General features: G+C 47.6%; 1 protein-coding gene across 8 annotated transcripts in view; it reads right to left on the reverse strand.

Annotated features, from left to right (window-relative positions):
- Positions 1-17,525, reverse strand: part of CPAMD8 (C3 and PZP like alpha-2-macroglobulin domain containing 8) — a 94,529-nt gene that overhangs the window by 76,354 nt on the left and 650 nt on the right. For 5 of the 8 annotated variants that reach the window (XR_008379033.1, XM_053586176.1, XM_053586178.1 and 2 more), the window contains exons 2-7: positions 14,991-15,142; positions 13,256-13,278; positions 5,972-6,137; positions 5,838-5,890; positions 2,036-2,053; positions 1,576-1,630 (exon numbers count right to left, since the gene is read on the reverse strand). Coding sequence is in view for 7 of the 8 variants with exons in the window: in XM_053586176.1 (XP_053442151.1) it covers positions 1,576-1,630; positions 2,036-2,053; positions 5,838-5,890; positions 5,972-6,137; positions 13,256-13,278; positions 14,991-15,142 (467 nt within the window). In the remaining variant the exon portion in view is untranslated. Of the gene's footprint in view, positions 1-1,575; positions 1,631-2,035; positions 2,054-5,837; positions 5,891-5,971; positions 6,138-13,255; positions 13,279-14,990; positions 15,143-17,398; positions 17,469-17,525 lie in introns of those variants that run through there. The other 3 variants (XM_053586181.1, XM_053586177.1, XM_053586182.1) reach the window with 3 other exon arrangements.

Genomic DNA, 17,525 nt, shown 5'->3' on the forward strand with positions numbered 1-17,525 from the left:
TTTTTTAGAGAAAGTATCTCACTATGTTGCCCAGGTTCATCTTGAACTCCTGGCTTCAAGCAAGCCTCCTGCCGTAGCCTCCCGAGTCTCTGGGATTACAGTCATGAGCCATCACACCCAGGGAATATTTTTAAAAAAGGAAGTTGATCACTCCCCTCCTCTGTGTTCTTAAGGTCAAGTCCATATTCTTTCCCAGCTCTCACACACCTCACTCCTGCTCTTAGCATTCCTGACACCCAGGCCTCTATCTGGCCTCTAGCTCCATTCCCCTAGTCAGCTCCAGCCCTTCCTGAATGCTGGGAACATGCGAGAACATGCCAAGAATGCCTAAAACATGCTTCCTGGCCCCTTGCTTTGCCTGGCTCCTTCCTGTTCCTTCTTCACTTTATTGGCAAAAAGATTCCTCTTCCAGGCAGACTCCCAGGATTGCCTCTGCCACCCCAGCTGGGATAGAGCCCCATTACCCTCAGTTTGCACTTTCCCTCCCTACCACTCATCACTACTGACATTATCCAAGCTGTTTAGTTAATGTTTGTTTCCCCCACCAGAGAAAGCTTACCCCTTGACAATATTTACATGGCACCCAGCAAATATCTGCTGATAGAAAGAGAGTGAATCAGTGAGTGACAGGGAGGGAAGAAGGCAGAAGGGGAGCATGGAACAGAACAAAGAGGGCTGAACACCAGGACAGGAGAGAGGAGAGGAGGGAGGTCACCAAAAGACCCCTGTGAGTCCTGCTTTTGAGTCTACTGCCACCACATTTCTGGACAGCCCCTGTGTGTACATAGCTGTCCTCAGACTCCTCAAATTCCACCAATTTCCTGTAATCTGGTGGTGCACCAAGTTCCTCATTGCCAAAGTTCCTCAATCCCACAGCCCTTATAGTCATAGAAGAAAAGAAAACATCGGGCAGCTCCTGTGGCTCAGTGAGTAGGACGCTGGCCCCATATATAGAGGGCGGTGGGTTCAAACCCGGCCCTGGCCAGACCACAACAAAAAAATAGCCGGGCATTGTGGCGGGCGCCTGTAGTCCTAGCTACTCGGGAAGCTGAGGCAAGAGAATCGCCTAAACTCCAGAATTGCCTCCAACTCCAGGAGTTGGAGGTTGCTGTGAGTTGTGACACCACGGCACTCAACCGAGGGCGATAAAGTGAGACTCTGTGTCTAAAAGAAAAGAACAAAATCCAGCTCCTTCGGCCAAAGCAAAGCCTTTTCTGACTCCTAACAGGAACAGAAGTGTCTCATGCAGTGGGGATGACAAGGTCTTCACTCTGCAGCAGTAAGAAGGTGGGAGCACGTGCCAACAAATGAGGCCACAATATTCCAGAAAGGTCTTGCGTTCTTGCGGGATTCTGGGCGGAGAGAAACATGGCTTGAGGGTTCAAATCTTCAGGGAAGGGCACCGCTGCCTCTGCGCCCTCTGCTCCTCCTTGGTCCCCTCCAGCTGGGGTGCCAGCGGGGGTATGTTGGGGAGGGAACCCCTAAGACAGACGGCATTATATACCTGGAAGCTTGCTGCTCAAGCAGCCTGCAGACTGCCCAGGAAGTAGCAGAGAGGAAGGGAAGGAGACTCACCACAGCAGAGCGCCTTCAGATGTCCCCACTCCATCATCCGGGAGCCTTGAGGGTCCTGCAGCAGGGACAGACATGCATAGACAACTCAGGGCAGACCAGCACACTTCTCTCTTGGGCGTGACAACAGTGGTGGGAAGACTCCAAGAGTAATTATTTAACCCCAATACAGAAGCAAAAAGGAAGTTCTGGATGGAGAAAATCTGAAGGCAGAAGGGCCCAGGCTGGCTTGCCTGCTTACAGAGGCAGACAGACACACACTTAGCCTGTCCCAGGATAGACCTGGGACAAAGATGGACCAAGGCAAGGCAGAGAGGCCAGGGGCCCGCCTCGTGAGCAACAAGGGCTCAACCCAAAAGGCAACCCAGAAGGAGACGGTGCGCAAAGACAGACCAGATCTCGCACGAGTAGGTGGGCTGACCAGGCCCCGAGTTCAAGCTGCGGAGGGACACAGGCCACTCACCAGGATGTGGGCTTCCAGCTGTAAGAAGGACACACAGAGGCAGTGAGCAAACCCTCCACACAGGCTCAGTCAGCACCCACACGCAGCCTGGGTCCCTCAGGACAGGCGCACACACGCCCCTCGCCCCAAATTATACCTAAGTCCTAAGCCCTAGGACCTCAGAATGTGACTGTATTTGGAAACAAAGTTCTTAGAGAGGAAATCAAGGTAAAATGAGTGATTAGGGTGGGCCCTCAACCAATATGACTGGCATCCTTAATAAAAGGGGAAATTTGGACACAGACACACACAGAGGGCGGACATCGTGAAGGGACACAGAGAGAGCATGCCATCTACAAACCAAGGGGAGCGGCCTCAGGAGGAACCTACCCTACTGACACCTTCATCTCAGACTTCTGGCCTCCAGAATCGGGAGACAATAAGTTCCTGTGGTTTTATCCACCCCATGTTTGTTAAGCCAGCCCTAGAACACTCACCCAGTCACCATTGGCAACAACGTGGCAGAGCCCCCTGCCCACCCTTCCAGACTCTGTCCCCGGGACAACTCCTCAGGGCACACCTACAGCCTTTGTAGGTGTGCCACTGAGGCATTTTCCCAGGTGGCCTGTGCCAGGGTCCTCAAAGGCCCTAAAGTGCCCAGAACTTGGCAATGAGCCAGTGCCCATCAGTGTCTAACTGAGTAGCCCGGTCTCCTCCAAGTTGTAGAGCTCTCCGTGAGTTCCATGGCTGACACACGGCCTGTGCTTCCTGACCTCGGCAGCAATGCCCAGGTCCCCATGTGCTGCCGATGCTGGGTATGTGGATCTGTCCCATCTGCCTGTGTATCTAGGGGTAACCCTGTTGAGCCCAGGGACACCTAGAAGCCTTGCACATTGGACTCAATTCCTTGTGATTTTACCCTGTCTCTACTACCCCCAGAAGAAAACAGACAGCTGCAAACATGCAAGGTTCTTCCCTTCCTCATATGCATCAAGCCCTCTCCAGCAATAACTGCACCTCGGGCAAAAGCTGGTCTCAAGTGACCAAGGCCACAGAGGGAGGAGGACTCTGGGCAGACAGTCCCCAGACATTCAAGCACAGGGACTCAGCACTGTCCACTCAGAAAGCAACCCAGCACCTTTAACAACCCAGCCTGGCCATGGGCCTTGGAATCCACCTGAGCCTAAGGAAGGAAACACCAGTGGAAAATAAAGATTCAAGTATAAAGAAAATCGTGGCAGCATTTCTGACAACAGCAAAATCTGAAGACATGCAAATATCCACCAGGAGGGGATGCTTAGGTATGAAGCCTTCCTGTGGCAAAAGGAAATTGGTATGGAGGTGAGTTTACAAGGCTAGGTCCAAAAACAAGGGAAAGTCGTAAAAATATCCAATAAAAAAGTAGCATAATCCAGCACTTCAAGAGGCCAGGGCCACTTGAGGCTAGGAATTTGAGACCAGAGTTTGAGACCAGCCTGGACAACATAGCAAGATCCCCATCTCTACAATAAAACAAAAACAAAAAACAGAAAAATATCGCTATAGCTTAGAAGCGATGCCAGTTAAAAAGTTGCATATATCCACAGAACTGCACATCTAGGCTGGTCACCCACTCACCAGGAAACTTCCAGGATTATTTTCCAACATATGAATCCCACAAGGGTGGAATCCATGTCTGATCTGCTCAGTGATGAGCTCCAAACACTAGACCTGAGCCTGGCACACAGTAGGCACCTTCCATTAGTCCTCTCCGGGTTTCCAAAATAGAAGTTGCCTTCTGACTCCCATCACATCTTTGCTGTGTATAAATTCAGTTCACCCGGTTTACTCTAATCGCTTTCTTTACAGTCAATGCCTTCTTTTTTCTTTTTTGAGACAGAGTCTCACTTTGTCACCCTTGGTGGAGTGCCGTGGTGTCATAGCTCACAGCAACCTCAAACTTTTGGGCTCAAGTGATCTCCTTGCCTCAGCCTTCCAAGTAGCTGGGACTACAGGCACTTGTCACAATACCCATCTATTTTTTAGAAAGGGTCTCACTCTTGCTCAGGCTGGTCTCAAACTCCTGAGCTCAGGCAATCCACCTGCCTCAACCTCCCAGAGTGCTAGGATTACAGGCATGAGCCACCGTGTTCAGCTACAATCAATACCTTTTGAAAGATCCTCTTTGCAGTGGAATGCCAACAAATAAATGCAGAAGTAACAACTGAGTTAGAAAAATCACCACTTTGCAATCGCCTGAGTTTCATTTCACATGATTTTTGCACTGGCTGCTGATACTACAACTATCAGGGGAACACTTGAGGGGTAACAGGATGCCCACAAAGTCTTAAGTGTTCCCTATGGATTACTCATTGATTACAAAAGGGAAACAGTGACTTGGCAGAGGAGAAACCAGGCAGACTCTACTTGAATTTCTGACCACTGTTAACATCCTCCAGCAACAGGACGAACCCACATCAGGTGCCTCTTGATATGAGGACCCAGCATTGCTTCGGCTCCTGCCAACATTCACAGCCTGAATCTAGTAATGAGGAAACAGCAGGCCAGCCAGCTGAGGGACATTCTGTAAAACAACTGCCTGGACTCTCCAAAAACGTCAGTCATGAAAGACAGAAAGGCAAAGGGGAACTGATTCAAATTAAATGAGACCAAGAGACATGCCAATGAAATGAAATAAATTATCCAGGATTGGATCTTGGACCAGCAAAGAAACATGCTGTAAAGGATATTATTGGAACAACATGTATTTTAAATTAGATAATATTATTGTATCAATGTCAAAATTCTTGTATGTGATTGTCCTTTGGTTGTGTAAGAGAATGTCCTTTTCTTAAAAGATACAGGCAAAAGTGTTCAGGGGTAAAGAAACAAGATATCTTTGAATTATTCTCAAATGACTCATTAAAACAATTTTATAGGTACATATATAAATACATATATGTGCATATACATATTAAATACACATATGTACATGGAGAGGACATAAATATAGCAAAATGTAGGTTTTGCTACATTTGTAGATTTGTAATTGGTGAATCTAGACCCATGGTTCTCAAAGGGTATTACTCACAGCAGCAGCAGCAGCAGCAACTGAGAATTTTAGAAACATAGATGTTTGGGCTCCTTGCCAGACCCTTTGAATCAAAAACTCAGGAGTGGGGCCCAGAGTATGTGAACAAATCTCTCAGGTGGTTCTCATGAACACACAAGTTCAAGAACTACTCCTCCAGGTCAGAGGTTGGCAAATTACAGCTGTTGGCCAACTCTGGCCCTCTGCCTCCTTAAATAAAGCTGTATTGGCACCCAGCCATGTCCATTCATTCACATATTGTCTACGCCTACTTCTGTATAACAATAGCAGATCTGACTAGTTCCTACAAAATTTCTCTGTCTACAGTGTGCTCTGCTGTTCTCCCAAAAGCTAAGTTTGACGTTATTTCCAAATAAAATGTTAGAAGAAGAAGAACGCTCTTTTTGTGTGAATGTGTTTATTATTTGAAAGAAATTATTAGGTTTGAAGTGGCAGTTATATTTTCTTTCTAATATAGGTTAAATAACTGCATGGCTAGTAGGATTTAAATGATAATCCATAGCCACCCAAAGCCCAAGTTCACTAGTGCTTCCTGGCTGAGTGTCAGTGAACCAGGTACACCCACCAGCCTCCCTCTGTCACAAAGACCACTCCCACCCTCAGGCTCCTCCAAGGACATGGAGCCTCAGGAGGAAGGTTAAAAATAAAAGGAGTCATAGTTGCGGATGTGCCCTGGGCAGGTGGTCCCAGGTGGGTGAGCTTCGGGCACACGGTTTTAGAAGCTGATCTCACCTTCTCATTGACGGGCCTCAGGTCTGGGGAGATGGCGAAGATGTTTACAAGCACTAGGAGAAAGAAGAGAAGCATGTGGCACCTCCAGACTGTGGCCAGCCACCCCCCTTCCCTGGCCTGCTCCGACTGCCCACCTCGGTCCTGGGGCCTGTACACTGGCTTGTCCGTCTGGATGAACACGGAGGTGGCCCGGCCATCCACTGTCACTGAGGTCTGGTTGTGGAAGAGGGGACCCTCCTCTGCCTGCTGGCTGCGACCCCACACCTTCAGGAGCGCCTGGCCACGGAGGCCTGTGGGCACCTGCAGGCAGAGTATGGAGCTTTGGGACAAAGGTATCTCTCCACAAGGGACCAAGATGTTGGGAAAGCAGTTTGGAAGTCTACAATGAAGATGCTAACCCGGGGATTACTGTGCTTCTTGGCGGACACTCGGAAGTTTCAGGAGAGTTTTTGGATGTCTCATCTACCGGGAGGGGGAGATGCCACTGTCATCTAGTGAGTGGGGGGTCAGGGATGCTCTTAACATCTTATAGTGCACAGGACACCCCCATGGTGAAGAAAGATTCAGCCCCAAATATCAACAGCACTTAGGCTAAGAAATAGCAGCCTAGCTGGAGTTCCAGAGCCTTCTCTGCTGACACTACAAAGTTGCAAAGCTATTCTCGTTCATCATCTCTGAAGAGTCAGAAGAGTTGTCTCCCACCTTGCCAAGTGAATTCATAGCCTATGAACAAGGAATTGAGATCCGGCCTCCTCATACACATACACATATGTGTGTGCCCACATATACATGCAGGTACATCATCTGAATCGCACATATAATGGATGTGCATCTGTGCATTGCCTTACTCTAAACACACTGCACACACATGGTGTGTGATTCCACTGATATGAAATTTCCAGAACAAACAAGTCCAAAGGGACAGATTAGTGACTGCCAGGGGCTAAGGAAGGGAGAATAGGGAGTGATGCTGACAAGGCCAGGGTTTCCTTTCGGGGTGATAGGGGTGATGGTTGCACAACTTTGTGAATGTACTGAATGCCACTGAAATGTACATTTGTATTTTATTTATTTATTTATTTATTTATTTATTGAAACACAGTCTCACTAGGTCGCCTTTGATAGAGTGCCGTGGCATCACAGCTCATAGCAACCTCAAACTCTTTTGGGCTTAAGTGATTCTCTTGCCTCAGCCTCCCTGGCTATTTTTTGTTGTTGTTGTTGCAGTTGTCATTGATGTTTAGCAGTCCCCAGGTTGGATTCGAACCCGCCACCCTCAGTGCATGTGGTCGGCACCGTAACCACTGCGCCATGGGAGTCGCCCAAAATGTACATTTTTAAATGGTTAAAATTCTACATTTTAAAGTAGTTAAAATGGTTATAATTTTTTTCCCACATAGATGGGGAAAAAATATCACTGGAGTCTTTAGGATCTGCCCTGGAGTGCAACTTTGCTAGGACAGAATTCCCGTTCCTCAGGGAACAGAGCCCACCCTATACAACTCCCTCTTATATATTTAAGCAATGAGGAGAACATCCCAGTTTTGTGGTTGAGTCATTATCTATAAAGACCCTTTCCATGCTCGGAGCACACAAAAGTCACATCTTCCCCAGTGTGATGTGCATGCGATGACAGCTACGTTCCAGCCATCCCGGGGTGCCCAGCAAGGGGACGTTATCTGTCAGCAGTTCACATGGGGAGCCACAGGTACCCCCTTTCCTAAGACCATCCAAACATGGGTGTTCCCCTTCTGAGGGCTCATTGGCCAGCACCCCCCAGACCAGAGTGGTCTCTCGAGGGATGGCAGGGACCCTGGTCACCACCAGAGTCAATGACTGCATGGAGCATCCTGCCGAATTATGTGACAACATAATTGGTTGTCACAATTATGTCATGGTTTTCCGCACCATCATGTCCACTGCACAGGGGACTTTGGGGTGGTGCCAAGACCCCCACCCTGCAACCACACAGGGTCAGCTTTGCGTCAGGACCAGTCCCCACCTTCGCTCTGGCCACTCACCTCCTGTCTTCTTGGAGCAGCATGGGAGGGACCAACCCCACCTGCGACCCTTAGGACCAGCCTGCAGTTTCCTTTCAGGAACAACCACAGGGATAAACTTCACTCCCTACTGCAAACTGATAACCCTCATTTGCTCCCGTTTCTGGAAACCTCTCAACATCAGCCTCAGGCTGAAGAAGGAGGAAAAAGTTTCAACCACCTGGGAGCAGAGGATGAAGGAAAATCTGGAGGGGGCGGGGAACACATGCTGGAGGGACAGACAGGCTGGGGGCACAAGAGGCTTCCCCTGAGGACAGAAAGGGAGACAGACCACAGTTCACAGCCCCCAGAAGAGCTTTACCCATTCCCGGGGAAGGTGTATCCTCCCACAGGGAGAGAAGGCAGGAAGGGCCTTCAGGGGGCCTGGCCTAGGCTCCCGGTTTCTCCTGCCTTCTTTCCTTTACAGCAACTGTGTAGGGGACAGAACATGGTCCCTGGTTACAGGAGGAGGCACAGCTCAAAGGCTGGAGGGTATGGCATAGCTGTCCCACTTCTTCCCAGCAGATGCCTGGGCACGTCAGAGCCCCCATTCAAGTCTGGGGATGGGGCGACAAGGCACTACCCACATGGGACACAGGGAAGGACTGAGCCTGGTTCACACATGGCCTTTGGGTACAGGAAGTGACTTGCTCCATCCAGGTCTCCAGGTTGGGAAGGCTGTAGAGCCGCGTTGTAACCACATTGTAATTCCCCTCAGCTCAAAGCAGTGGACCTATCTGCTCCCAGAGGTCTTTCTGGAATAAAGCAGATTCTATCGGCCCCCTCCCCCGCCCAATCCCTGACCTCAGTGATCCAAGTTCACTTGTTTAACATCAAGGACAACCAAAGGCTAGGGGGCTGAGATTCAAGCAGGGGAGAGATCCCCAACAAGGAAGTGGCCAGGAAAGGTTAGCACCACTGGGGCTGAGATGGAAGGTGAAGGGGGACCAAGGAAACCAGGGCTAAAGGAAGAGGCTCCCTGGGGCGGAAGGCTGTGTGGAGTGTCCAAGTTCCACCACAGGTTTGTCCCCCACCCTAATAAATGTCCAGATGCAGCTGGCTTTATCCTGGGCCCAGCACCAACCCCCCTACCCCCCGCCAGGCTAGGGATACCCCCTGAGCTCCAGATACGGGTCCCATCGTAAAAGATCCTCTTCTGACCACCCAGAAGGCCAGGATGTAGCCCACTGACCCGTCATGTCCTTTGGATGTGGGCCCAGGAGAGCAGAGAGCCGGAAACCTGGCTTCATGTACCAGCCCAGTCCCCAGAAGGCTTGAAATTCTCCCTAGAGACTCAGATCTGTGGCAAGGAAGACATCGGCCTCAAGTGCATCTGTGAGAAAGCAACCTGATTGGCTCAACCCTCTGAGCTTCCGTTTCCTCTTCTGTAAAATGGTAAGGATGTCTACTTCGAAGAGTTGTGAGGACAACTAATCATAAGTATAAAAAACCTGGTAGCCTGGGCATGGTGGTTCACGCCTGTAATCTCAGCACTCTGGGAGGCCAAGATAGGAAGACTGCATGAACTCAGGAGTTCAAGACTAGCCCAAGTGAGAGTGAGACCTCATCTGTACTAAAAATAGAAAAATTAGCTGGGCATGGAGTTGTATGCCAGCACTCCCAGCTACTTGGGAGGCTAAGTCAAGAGGATCACTTGAGCCCAGGAGTTCAAGGTTACAGTGAACTGTGATGATGCCACTGCACTCTAGCTGGGATTACAGAGTGACTCTATCTCAAAAACAAACCACAAACCTGGCACACAGCAGACACCCATAAATGGTGGCAACAAGGTATCACTATTGGTCTCCCAACTGGCCAGAGAAATCCACCTGTGACAGATTGCAAAGACTGGAAAATCTCCCTCTCCTGGGTTACAGGAGAGATCCTGAATGGCTTTGCTCCAGGCCACAGGCTACCTGTCTTTTCCTCCTTCCTGCCCCAGGACCTTTGCTCTGGCTCTTCCCTCTGCCTAGAATGCCTTACCACAGATCCCTGCATGTTGGTTCCTCCTGCTCTCACTCAAATGTCACCCTCTCAGAGGGGATCTCCCTGCCATATAAAATGTGGCTCTCCACACCAGCTCACCAGCTCTGTCTACCTTTCTCTGATATATTTTGAAATAAAATCCAATACTTTATATTCTCAGACGTGATCCTATTAATGTAATTGAGTGTTTACTGTCTGATGCACCCTCTTACCCACCAACAAGGAAAGCCGTCCAAATTGTGTTCAGGAATTAATAGATGCTTAAGAGACATTTGTTACACAGAAGAATGGGTAAGTATGAAAAATCGGAATAAAGGAAGCGTCACAGGTATACTTCCTAGAAAGTGCCACCAAGGGCACCTAGGCAGCACCTCACCAAACAGATGAGAAAGCTAAGGCTCAAATTGAGTAGGGCCTTCCCACACAAGCCACTGTGTATCCCAAAACTGTCATGTCCCTAGGGCAGGCAGGGCTGGGGGTGAAGAGGGGGATTCTGTACCCATAAGAGCAGCTTGGCTTTCACCCAATGCCCACACCAGGGTTCCACAGAGCAGTCTCTCCACCTCAGCACTGATGACATCTGGGGCCAGATAATCTTTGTAACAATCGTGCGCATTGCAAGATGATGATCAGTCCCCCTGACCTCCACCCTCTAGGTGCCAGTTACAGTACCCCCTTCCCCAACTGTGACAACTACAAATGTCTCCAGATATTGCCAGTGTCCTGGGGGTAGGGGAGGCTTTGAACTATTCTGAGCGCTGAGGATCTTAAGTCCCTTTCTAGACTTAAGATTTCTCCAGCCCCACTCCCAGAATTAAACAGCCCTTCACTGGTCTGTCATACAAATTCCCAGCATCTACACTGTGAAGAGCGCCTTCTTATGTGGCCAGGGAAGGCATATAATCTTAATATCTGCTCAGGGCAGCCCTGCTTTCTGAGTCAAAGACAGCAAGACCAGCTCTCAGGTCTTGATTTGTATGTTTCCAACCTACAGCCCATGGGCTGCATGCAGATTATTTGAGGACTGCTTCAATTATCTGTGATTGGATACAGCAAAAAGTACACATGGACCTTTTTTAATGCTCATCAGCCGTAGTTAATGTTTGTGTATTTAACATGTGGCCCAAGACAACTCTTACTTTTCCAATGTGTGGCAGAAAAAAAAAAGGTTGGACACCCTGATAGGGTTGCCCAACTGTTGATAGCTCTTGCCATGAGGAATCTTGTGCAGTCTAGGATATTAAGCAGCATCCCTGGCCTCTGACCACTAGAGGCCAAAAGCAACCCCCCTCCTTCAGTTGTGACAACCACAAAATGTCTCCAAGAATTACCAAATGTTCCTTGGGGGACAAAACCACCCCCAGGTGACAACTGCTGCCTTATGGAAAGGATTCTATCATTGAACATAAATCAGGAAGAGTCATTAGATGCTATGACAAAGCCCACAGAAGGGGAGCATCTCAGCCTCCATTCTGATCACAGCGGGTGGGCGCAAGACAAGTTAGAATGATCCTCATTTAGCCCATTTGTCATGAACACCTTTGAGCATCTGCTAGACTTAAGGAACTGCTAACCCAAAACATGCCTGTGATTTCAAGCCTTACAAACCTCCTGAAATCTGAGGACTCTAGTTAAAAACTCATCAGAGAATTACTTACAGTGTAGTTTGGTACATGAAATAATTTTAAAATAACAATATTCAATGCTAAGAGGATGTGGCGAAACTTGGTCCCTAATATATTGCAGGTGGTGCCATGAACAGGTACTGCTGTGTCTTCTAAGATCTAAGTCCCAACTCACAGGCCACAGACCAGTGCTGGTCTGCTGGTCCGTGGCCTGATAGATACAGGGCCGCACAGCAGGTGGTAAGTGCCAACAAGCTGGTACAGCTTCATTTGTATTTACAGCCATCCCCATTGTTTGCAACACCACTTCAACTCTGCCTCCTGTCAGATTAGCGGTGGCATTAGATTCTCATAGGAGCAGGAACCCTACTGTAAACTGCACATGTGAGGGATCTAGGCTATGCTCCTTATGAAACTCTAATACCACCACTAATCTGGCAGGAGGCGGAGCTCAGGTGGTGACACTAGCACTGAGGTGTGGCTGCAAATACAGATCATCATTAGCAGAGGTTTGACTGCCCAGAGACCATAAGAAATCAGTTGCTTGCAGACTCATGATCAAACGATCTCCCTCACCCCAGGTCCGTGGAAGAAGTGTCTCCCATAAAACCAGCCTCTAGTATCAAAAAGACTGGGAACCACTATTCTAAGACAAAGCAAGACCCAATGACAGGCTTGAATCCTAAACCTAGCCATTCTTCTTTCAGGGTGCTTGGCCTAAAGAAAGCATCCAAGTTGCTGGCAACTCTTGGATTACAGTATCAAAACCCTGAAAATAATATAAAAAAGATCTAACCTCTGTAAGGTAAAGATTAGTAAACTGGTACAGCAGTCTCCAACCTTTTTGGCACCAGGGAATAGTTTTATGGAAGATAATTTTTCCATGGACTGGGAGGAGGGGGTAATGGTTTGGGGATGATTCAAGCACATTACATTTATCATGTACTTTATTTCTATTTTTATTATATTGTAATATATATCATATACATATATATAGAGAGAGAGAGAGAGAACCGATATGTATTAGTTAACACCACTCACAATAAGGCAGAATCAGTGAGAGCCCTGAGCTTGTCTTCTTGTAACCAGACGGCCACAGTGCTAGCATCACCACCTCAGCTCCACCTCAGATCATCAGGCATTCTATTCTCATAAGGAACAGGCAACCTAGATCCCTCGCATGCACAGTTTACAGTGGGGTCCACGTTCCTATGAGAATCTAATGCTGCCCTGATCTGACAGAAGGCGGAGCTCAGGCAGTGATGTAGGTGATGGGGAGTGGCTGTAAATACAGACCAAGCTTCATTTTCTCACCTATTGCTCACCTCCTAGTGTGCGGCCTACTTCCTAACAGACCACAGACTGGTACCAGGGCCTTGGGGGCTGCATAAATTAGTGTATTAGTCTATAAGAGGTACAATAAGATGTTGTTTATAATAAGATGCAAATTACAACAACAAAGACTTAGAAACATGGAAGTACATTTATATGTTAAGAGAAAATAGCAGGAAACATCGTGGTATGCACCCTTTAATTAAAACTATGAAGGAAAATACCTATGTGTACAAAGGTTTATAGGAAACATCAAAAACAAAAAGTAAGAAAACGGGACTATGGGTGGCGGTCTTTTTTTCTAAAGTTCATTATTTATTTCCTACATCACGATTAATGCTTTTTCTCACAACACATGCAATGTCTCTTATTCCATTCCAGATCCAATTCTTTATTTTCAAGGTAGGGTTTATGATTTTAAAAATTCACAGCTTACCTTGAGTTTGATTGTCCGTTTATCTAAAAATGAAAATAAAATGAAAAAACATTAAATTAGGAGCTATGTGTTTCCTGCCTCCCTGCAGCCTTACAAACAAAAACTTTCTCGACCCAGAGGAGTTTTTCTGTAGACAAATACACCCTGGGTCATGCTGGCCTGGATCGGGTTGGCATAGCAAGAGGTTTCCTCCAAGTTGGCAAGACTTGAAGGCTGGAGGGGATGGACAAAGCTGAGCTATTCAGGAGAAAGTTGGCCTGCCTATGTATTTAATTTACTTCATCTCTGGCCCCTGCCCAAAGTAAGCTGTAACGAGAGCAAAGGGAAAACACCAGGGGAGAGGAACAAGGCGAAAAGTGGAGAGAAAGAAGAAGAAACACAGGTCCCTAGTGGACCTCACCCCATTGGACCTCATTGGTCTCCTACCACCTCACTCTGCTACCCACATGAGTCATTTGTGGTTCTAACACCTATCCTGGGTTTTCTGGCCTACAGGACTCAATTAGTCATCTACTGTTTTTGCCACCCAGCATCCATTCTCACGCCTCCTGCTAATAGGACCTCAATTTCCTCAGGGGAGCTACCTGTCCAGCTCCCAGTCCATGTGGCTTGGAAGGTCACTACCCACCTCTCTTGGGCTCTGTGCAAATCTGCATAGGTCTTTCCCCCAATCAGAGTGATTATTTCAGGGTTGAGCACATGATCCCAAATTGGGCAATCCATATAAGCCTTCCCTTCTGGTAACAGAGATTGGCTGAGGGTTGAGCACATGACCCAAAATGGGCCAATCAGAGGGAATCCTGGGATTTTACCCAGTGGTCCTGAGAAACTGGCACTCCCTCTGATCTTTGGGAGAGACACAAATGCCTAGGGCAAGAAGCTGACCAACAATGCCAGTGAATTTTTTTTCCTAGTTCTGAGAGTAAACTCTGTTACTGAAGCCAACATGAGTTGGGTTTTAGTTAGCTACCACCAAATCAGGACCGTCCACTTCTTCTAGGAGTAGAAGGACTTCTAAAAGGTACTAGAAAGGACTCCTTCTAGATAATCCTTTTTTTTATTTTCCACAATCCCACCTCCTCTGGCCATGACTCCCCATGTCCCCAGAGGACAGGTGCTGCCTTGCTGGTCTTAGAATCCCTGACATCATCTCTCTGTATCTTCTTGGCTGCAGGAGGCTCTGCATGAGGAATGAGGCCCAGAGAGACTACAGGCCTCTAAGGCAGGTCTCTGCACTCACCACCTTTGCCCAGGACACTATTGCTGACACTATTGTTATCCACACTTGACCAAGGAAAAAGGTGGAGAAACTGGCTGACAGTCTGAGCTCCACTCGGTGAAAGACCTATGAGCCCAGGTCTGGGGTGATGACACAAGGGTCTATAAACCCAACAAAAGATATGAAGTGTCATGAGATCCTGCTAGGTCCCCTATTCCACCTCCAACCAAAGCTGGCACAGAAGGGAGCCCCAACTCTGTCCAGATCCATGCCCACAGAATTAGGGCTGCCAAGAAACAATGTATTCTGGTTTGCAAGACTGGGCAGGTGGCTGCCCTTCCTGGGCCTTACTCTTTCCATCTATAAAACAGGGAGAATACAATCTGTCCTCTCTCCAGGGATATGAGGCAAAAAGGAAACCAATCAAAGCCCACACTGCCCCAGCTCTAAAGGCCAGCAAGTGGCTCCACTTTGCAACGGGAAAGGAAGCCTTGCTCAGACATCCAAGAGACCTACCAAGGACGGCTCCCTCGCTCTGCACCACCGCCTCACCCTGGACCACCAGCTGAGCCTGGACCATGACTTCCCTTAGGGAATTAAAGATGGTCACACTGATGACTTCCTCCACTCCTGAGTGGAAAACAGAGGGAGCAGCAATCAAATAGCCCCTGCAGGAAAGGAGAGAGAAGCTGAGATTAGCTTATTCACCTCTGAGATCCCTGTGCTGGGTAAGGATCTGGCCTCACTGGACTTACCCATCATTACATGTATACCCTTACTCTGGCCTCCAGTCTTTTTTCTCAGCTACTTCCTTCTGCCCCAGGACCTTTGCACATGACATACCCACTGTCTGAAACACTCTTCTCTGTAATCCATCTAGCCAGCAGGATCCTACTTGATGAGAAGTACTAAAATTAGACCCATTTACAGGATCAGAACATGCCCTGGAGAAGTCAAGTCAAGACCCAATCACTGAGAGACCAGAATTCTAACTCAGCCAGTCAGGCTCCACAATCCAATGGAAAGAAGCAAGGGGTTTCACTGCAACATTTGCTTTAAGAACAAACTCTGAGGCTGCTTGTGGGGGCTCATGGATGTAATCCTGGCACTTGGGAGGATTGATAGCTTGAGCTCAGGAGTTCAAGAACAGCCTGAGCAAAAGCAAGACCCTGTTTCTACAAAAAATAGAAAAGTTAGCCAGGCATGGTTGATGCACGCCTGTAGTCTCAGCTACTCAGAGACTGAGGCAGGAGGATGGCTTGAGCCCAGGAGTTTGAGGTTGCAGTGAGCTACAATGATATCAGTGTACTCTAGCCAACACAATAGAGTGGGACTCCGTCCCCTAAAAAAGCTCTGGAAACAATGAAATCAAAACAACCCTCTTTTTCAGAAAATCCTTTGATTGTCTGTGAAGACATCTCTCAAAGGGAAGTCTTGTTATTTTATTTTCCTAATAGGAAGCTGATACTTTGTAAGGATGAAGAACATGCACCAGATCACAGCCATGCAGGACTTGATAGCCTTAGGTCCTCCCCACTTGAGGGCCTGCCTCCTGCAGACTTCCAGGGGAAATCACAAAGGCTCTATAGCCTCATAAAATGTTTACAATGAGCTGACAAGTGGCAATAGCACCTGCAAAAAAACAAACAAAACAACAACAACAACAACAACAACAAAACACCACAATTCCAACCATGCAGACAAACAGAAACCAGAAAAAAAAATAGGATAAAAAGAAAAACTGGAAAGGGCAATGAGATTAAGAGAGATTTCCATTTCCTCAAAACTGGGTGTGGGACAACCCACCATCCACATGCAAAAAAATAAATTTAGACCCTTACCTCACACCATACACTCAGATTAACTCAAAGTGGGTCACAGAATTAAATGTAAAACTGTAGAAGCACTAGAAGAAAACATAGGAGAAAGTCTTTGTGCATTTAAGTTAGTCAAAAATTGCTTAGATAGGAAACCAAAAGTAGGATCCATAAAAGAAATCACTAATAAACTGATCTTCATGAAAATATCATTAAAATGTTTGCATTTCGAAAGACACAATGGGTTTGTATTGTTGTGTTGCCTGGCTATAGCAGTGGCTACAGCAAGCACTGACCCTGGGATTATTACATTGTGCTCCACTCAGTTTGAACAACAACCAGAGTTCAGTCCCCTGGGATCATCCATATACTGTTCGACTCCAGAACCAACTGGAGCTTACAAGACTCTAGGCACATGTTGTGTATTATCTAACTCCAGAACTGACCAGGGCATGTAATGACCCTGGGTTCACAGGTGTCCTGTCCTGCTCTAACACAGAAATATGGTCTCCCTTAAAAGGGACATATCTAACCCCCAGAGCTTAGGCAGCCATCACAAATAGCAAGTGATGAGTGTGGAAGAGTATCTAAGGAATATACAATCTACACGTTCATTTTCCTTGTTCACCTTTTGAAGTCCTAACCCAAAATCTGGCTTAGCTTCTTCATCCAACTGCCCAGAGAACCTGATATAACCAAATTAAGAGAGACCTTCCAATAGCACTGCTGCCCTCTAGTTGTGACAACCCAAAATGCCTCCAGACACTGTCCAACAACCAACCTCACGCAGATAACAAATCTTCTAAGAGATAGTAGTTTTGAAAGAACCTTCAAGACAAAAATTTGCATAGCCTCACGAAGCTGAGATGGAGGAAAACGCAGTGCTCAGAAGACAGTAAGTTGTCTTGCTTTTCAAACTGTGACCAGAAAGGAGGAAGCAGCAGTTTGAAATGATGACGCCCACCTCGGCTCACTGTTTACCTGTTTTCTGGAAATTCCTAAAGAAGGCTACTTGAACAAGACACCTCCTGAATGCCCAGCTGGACTATAAGGCTGAGGTCGTGCGCCTAGGGCTGCCCCCTGAATCCACAGCCCTGTGGGACTTACCCGAACTTAGCAGGTCTGGAAGTACGCCCTAGGAAGCTAACTAATGGGAAAGTCTCCCGAGCAGCTAGTGAATTCGTCTCCTCCCTGTTTCCACCCACCAGAACTCTGTAAGCAAACCTCCAGAAAA

Source organism: Nycticebus coucang, chromosome 3, assembly GCF_027406575.1.
Source record: "Nycticebus coucang isolate mNycCou1 chromosome 3, mNycCou1.pri, whole genome shotgun sequence".
Lineage (NCBI taxonomy): Eukaryota > Metazoa > Chordata > Mammalia > Primates > Lorisidae > Nycticebus > Nycticebus coucang.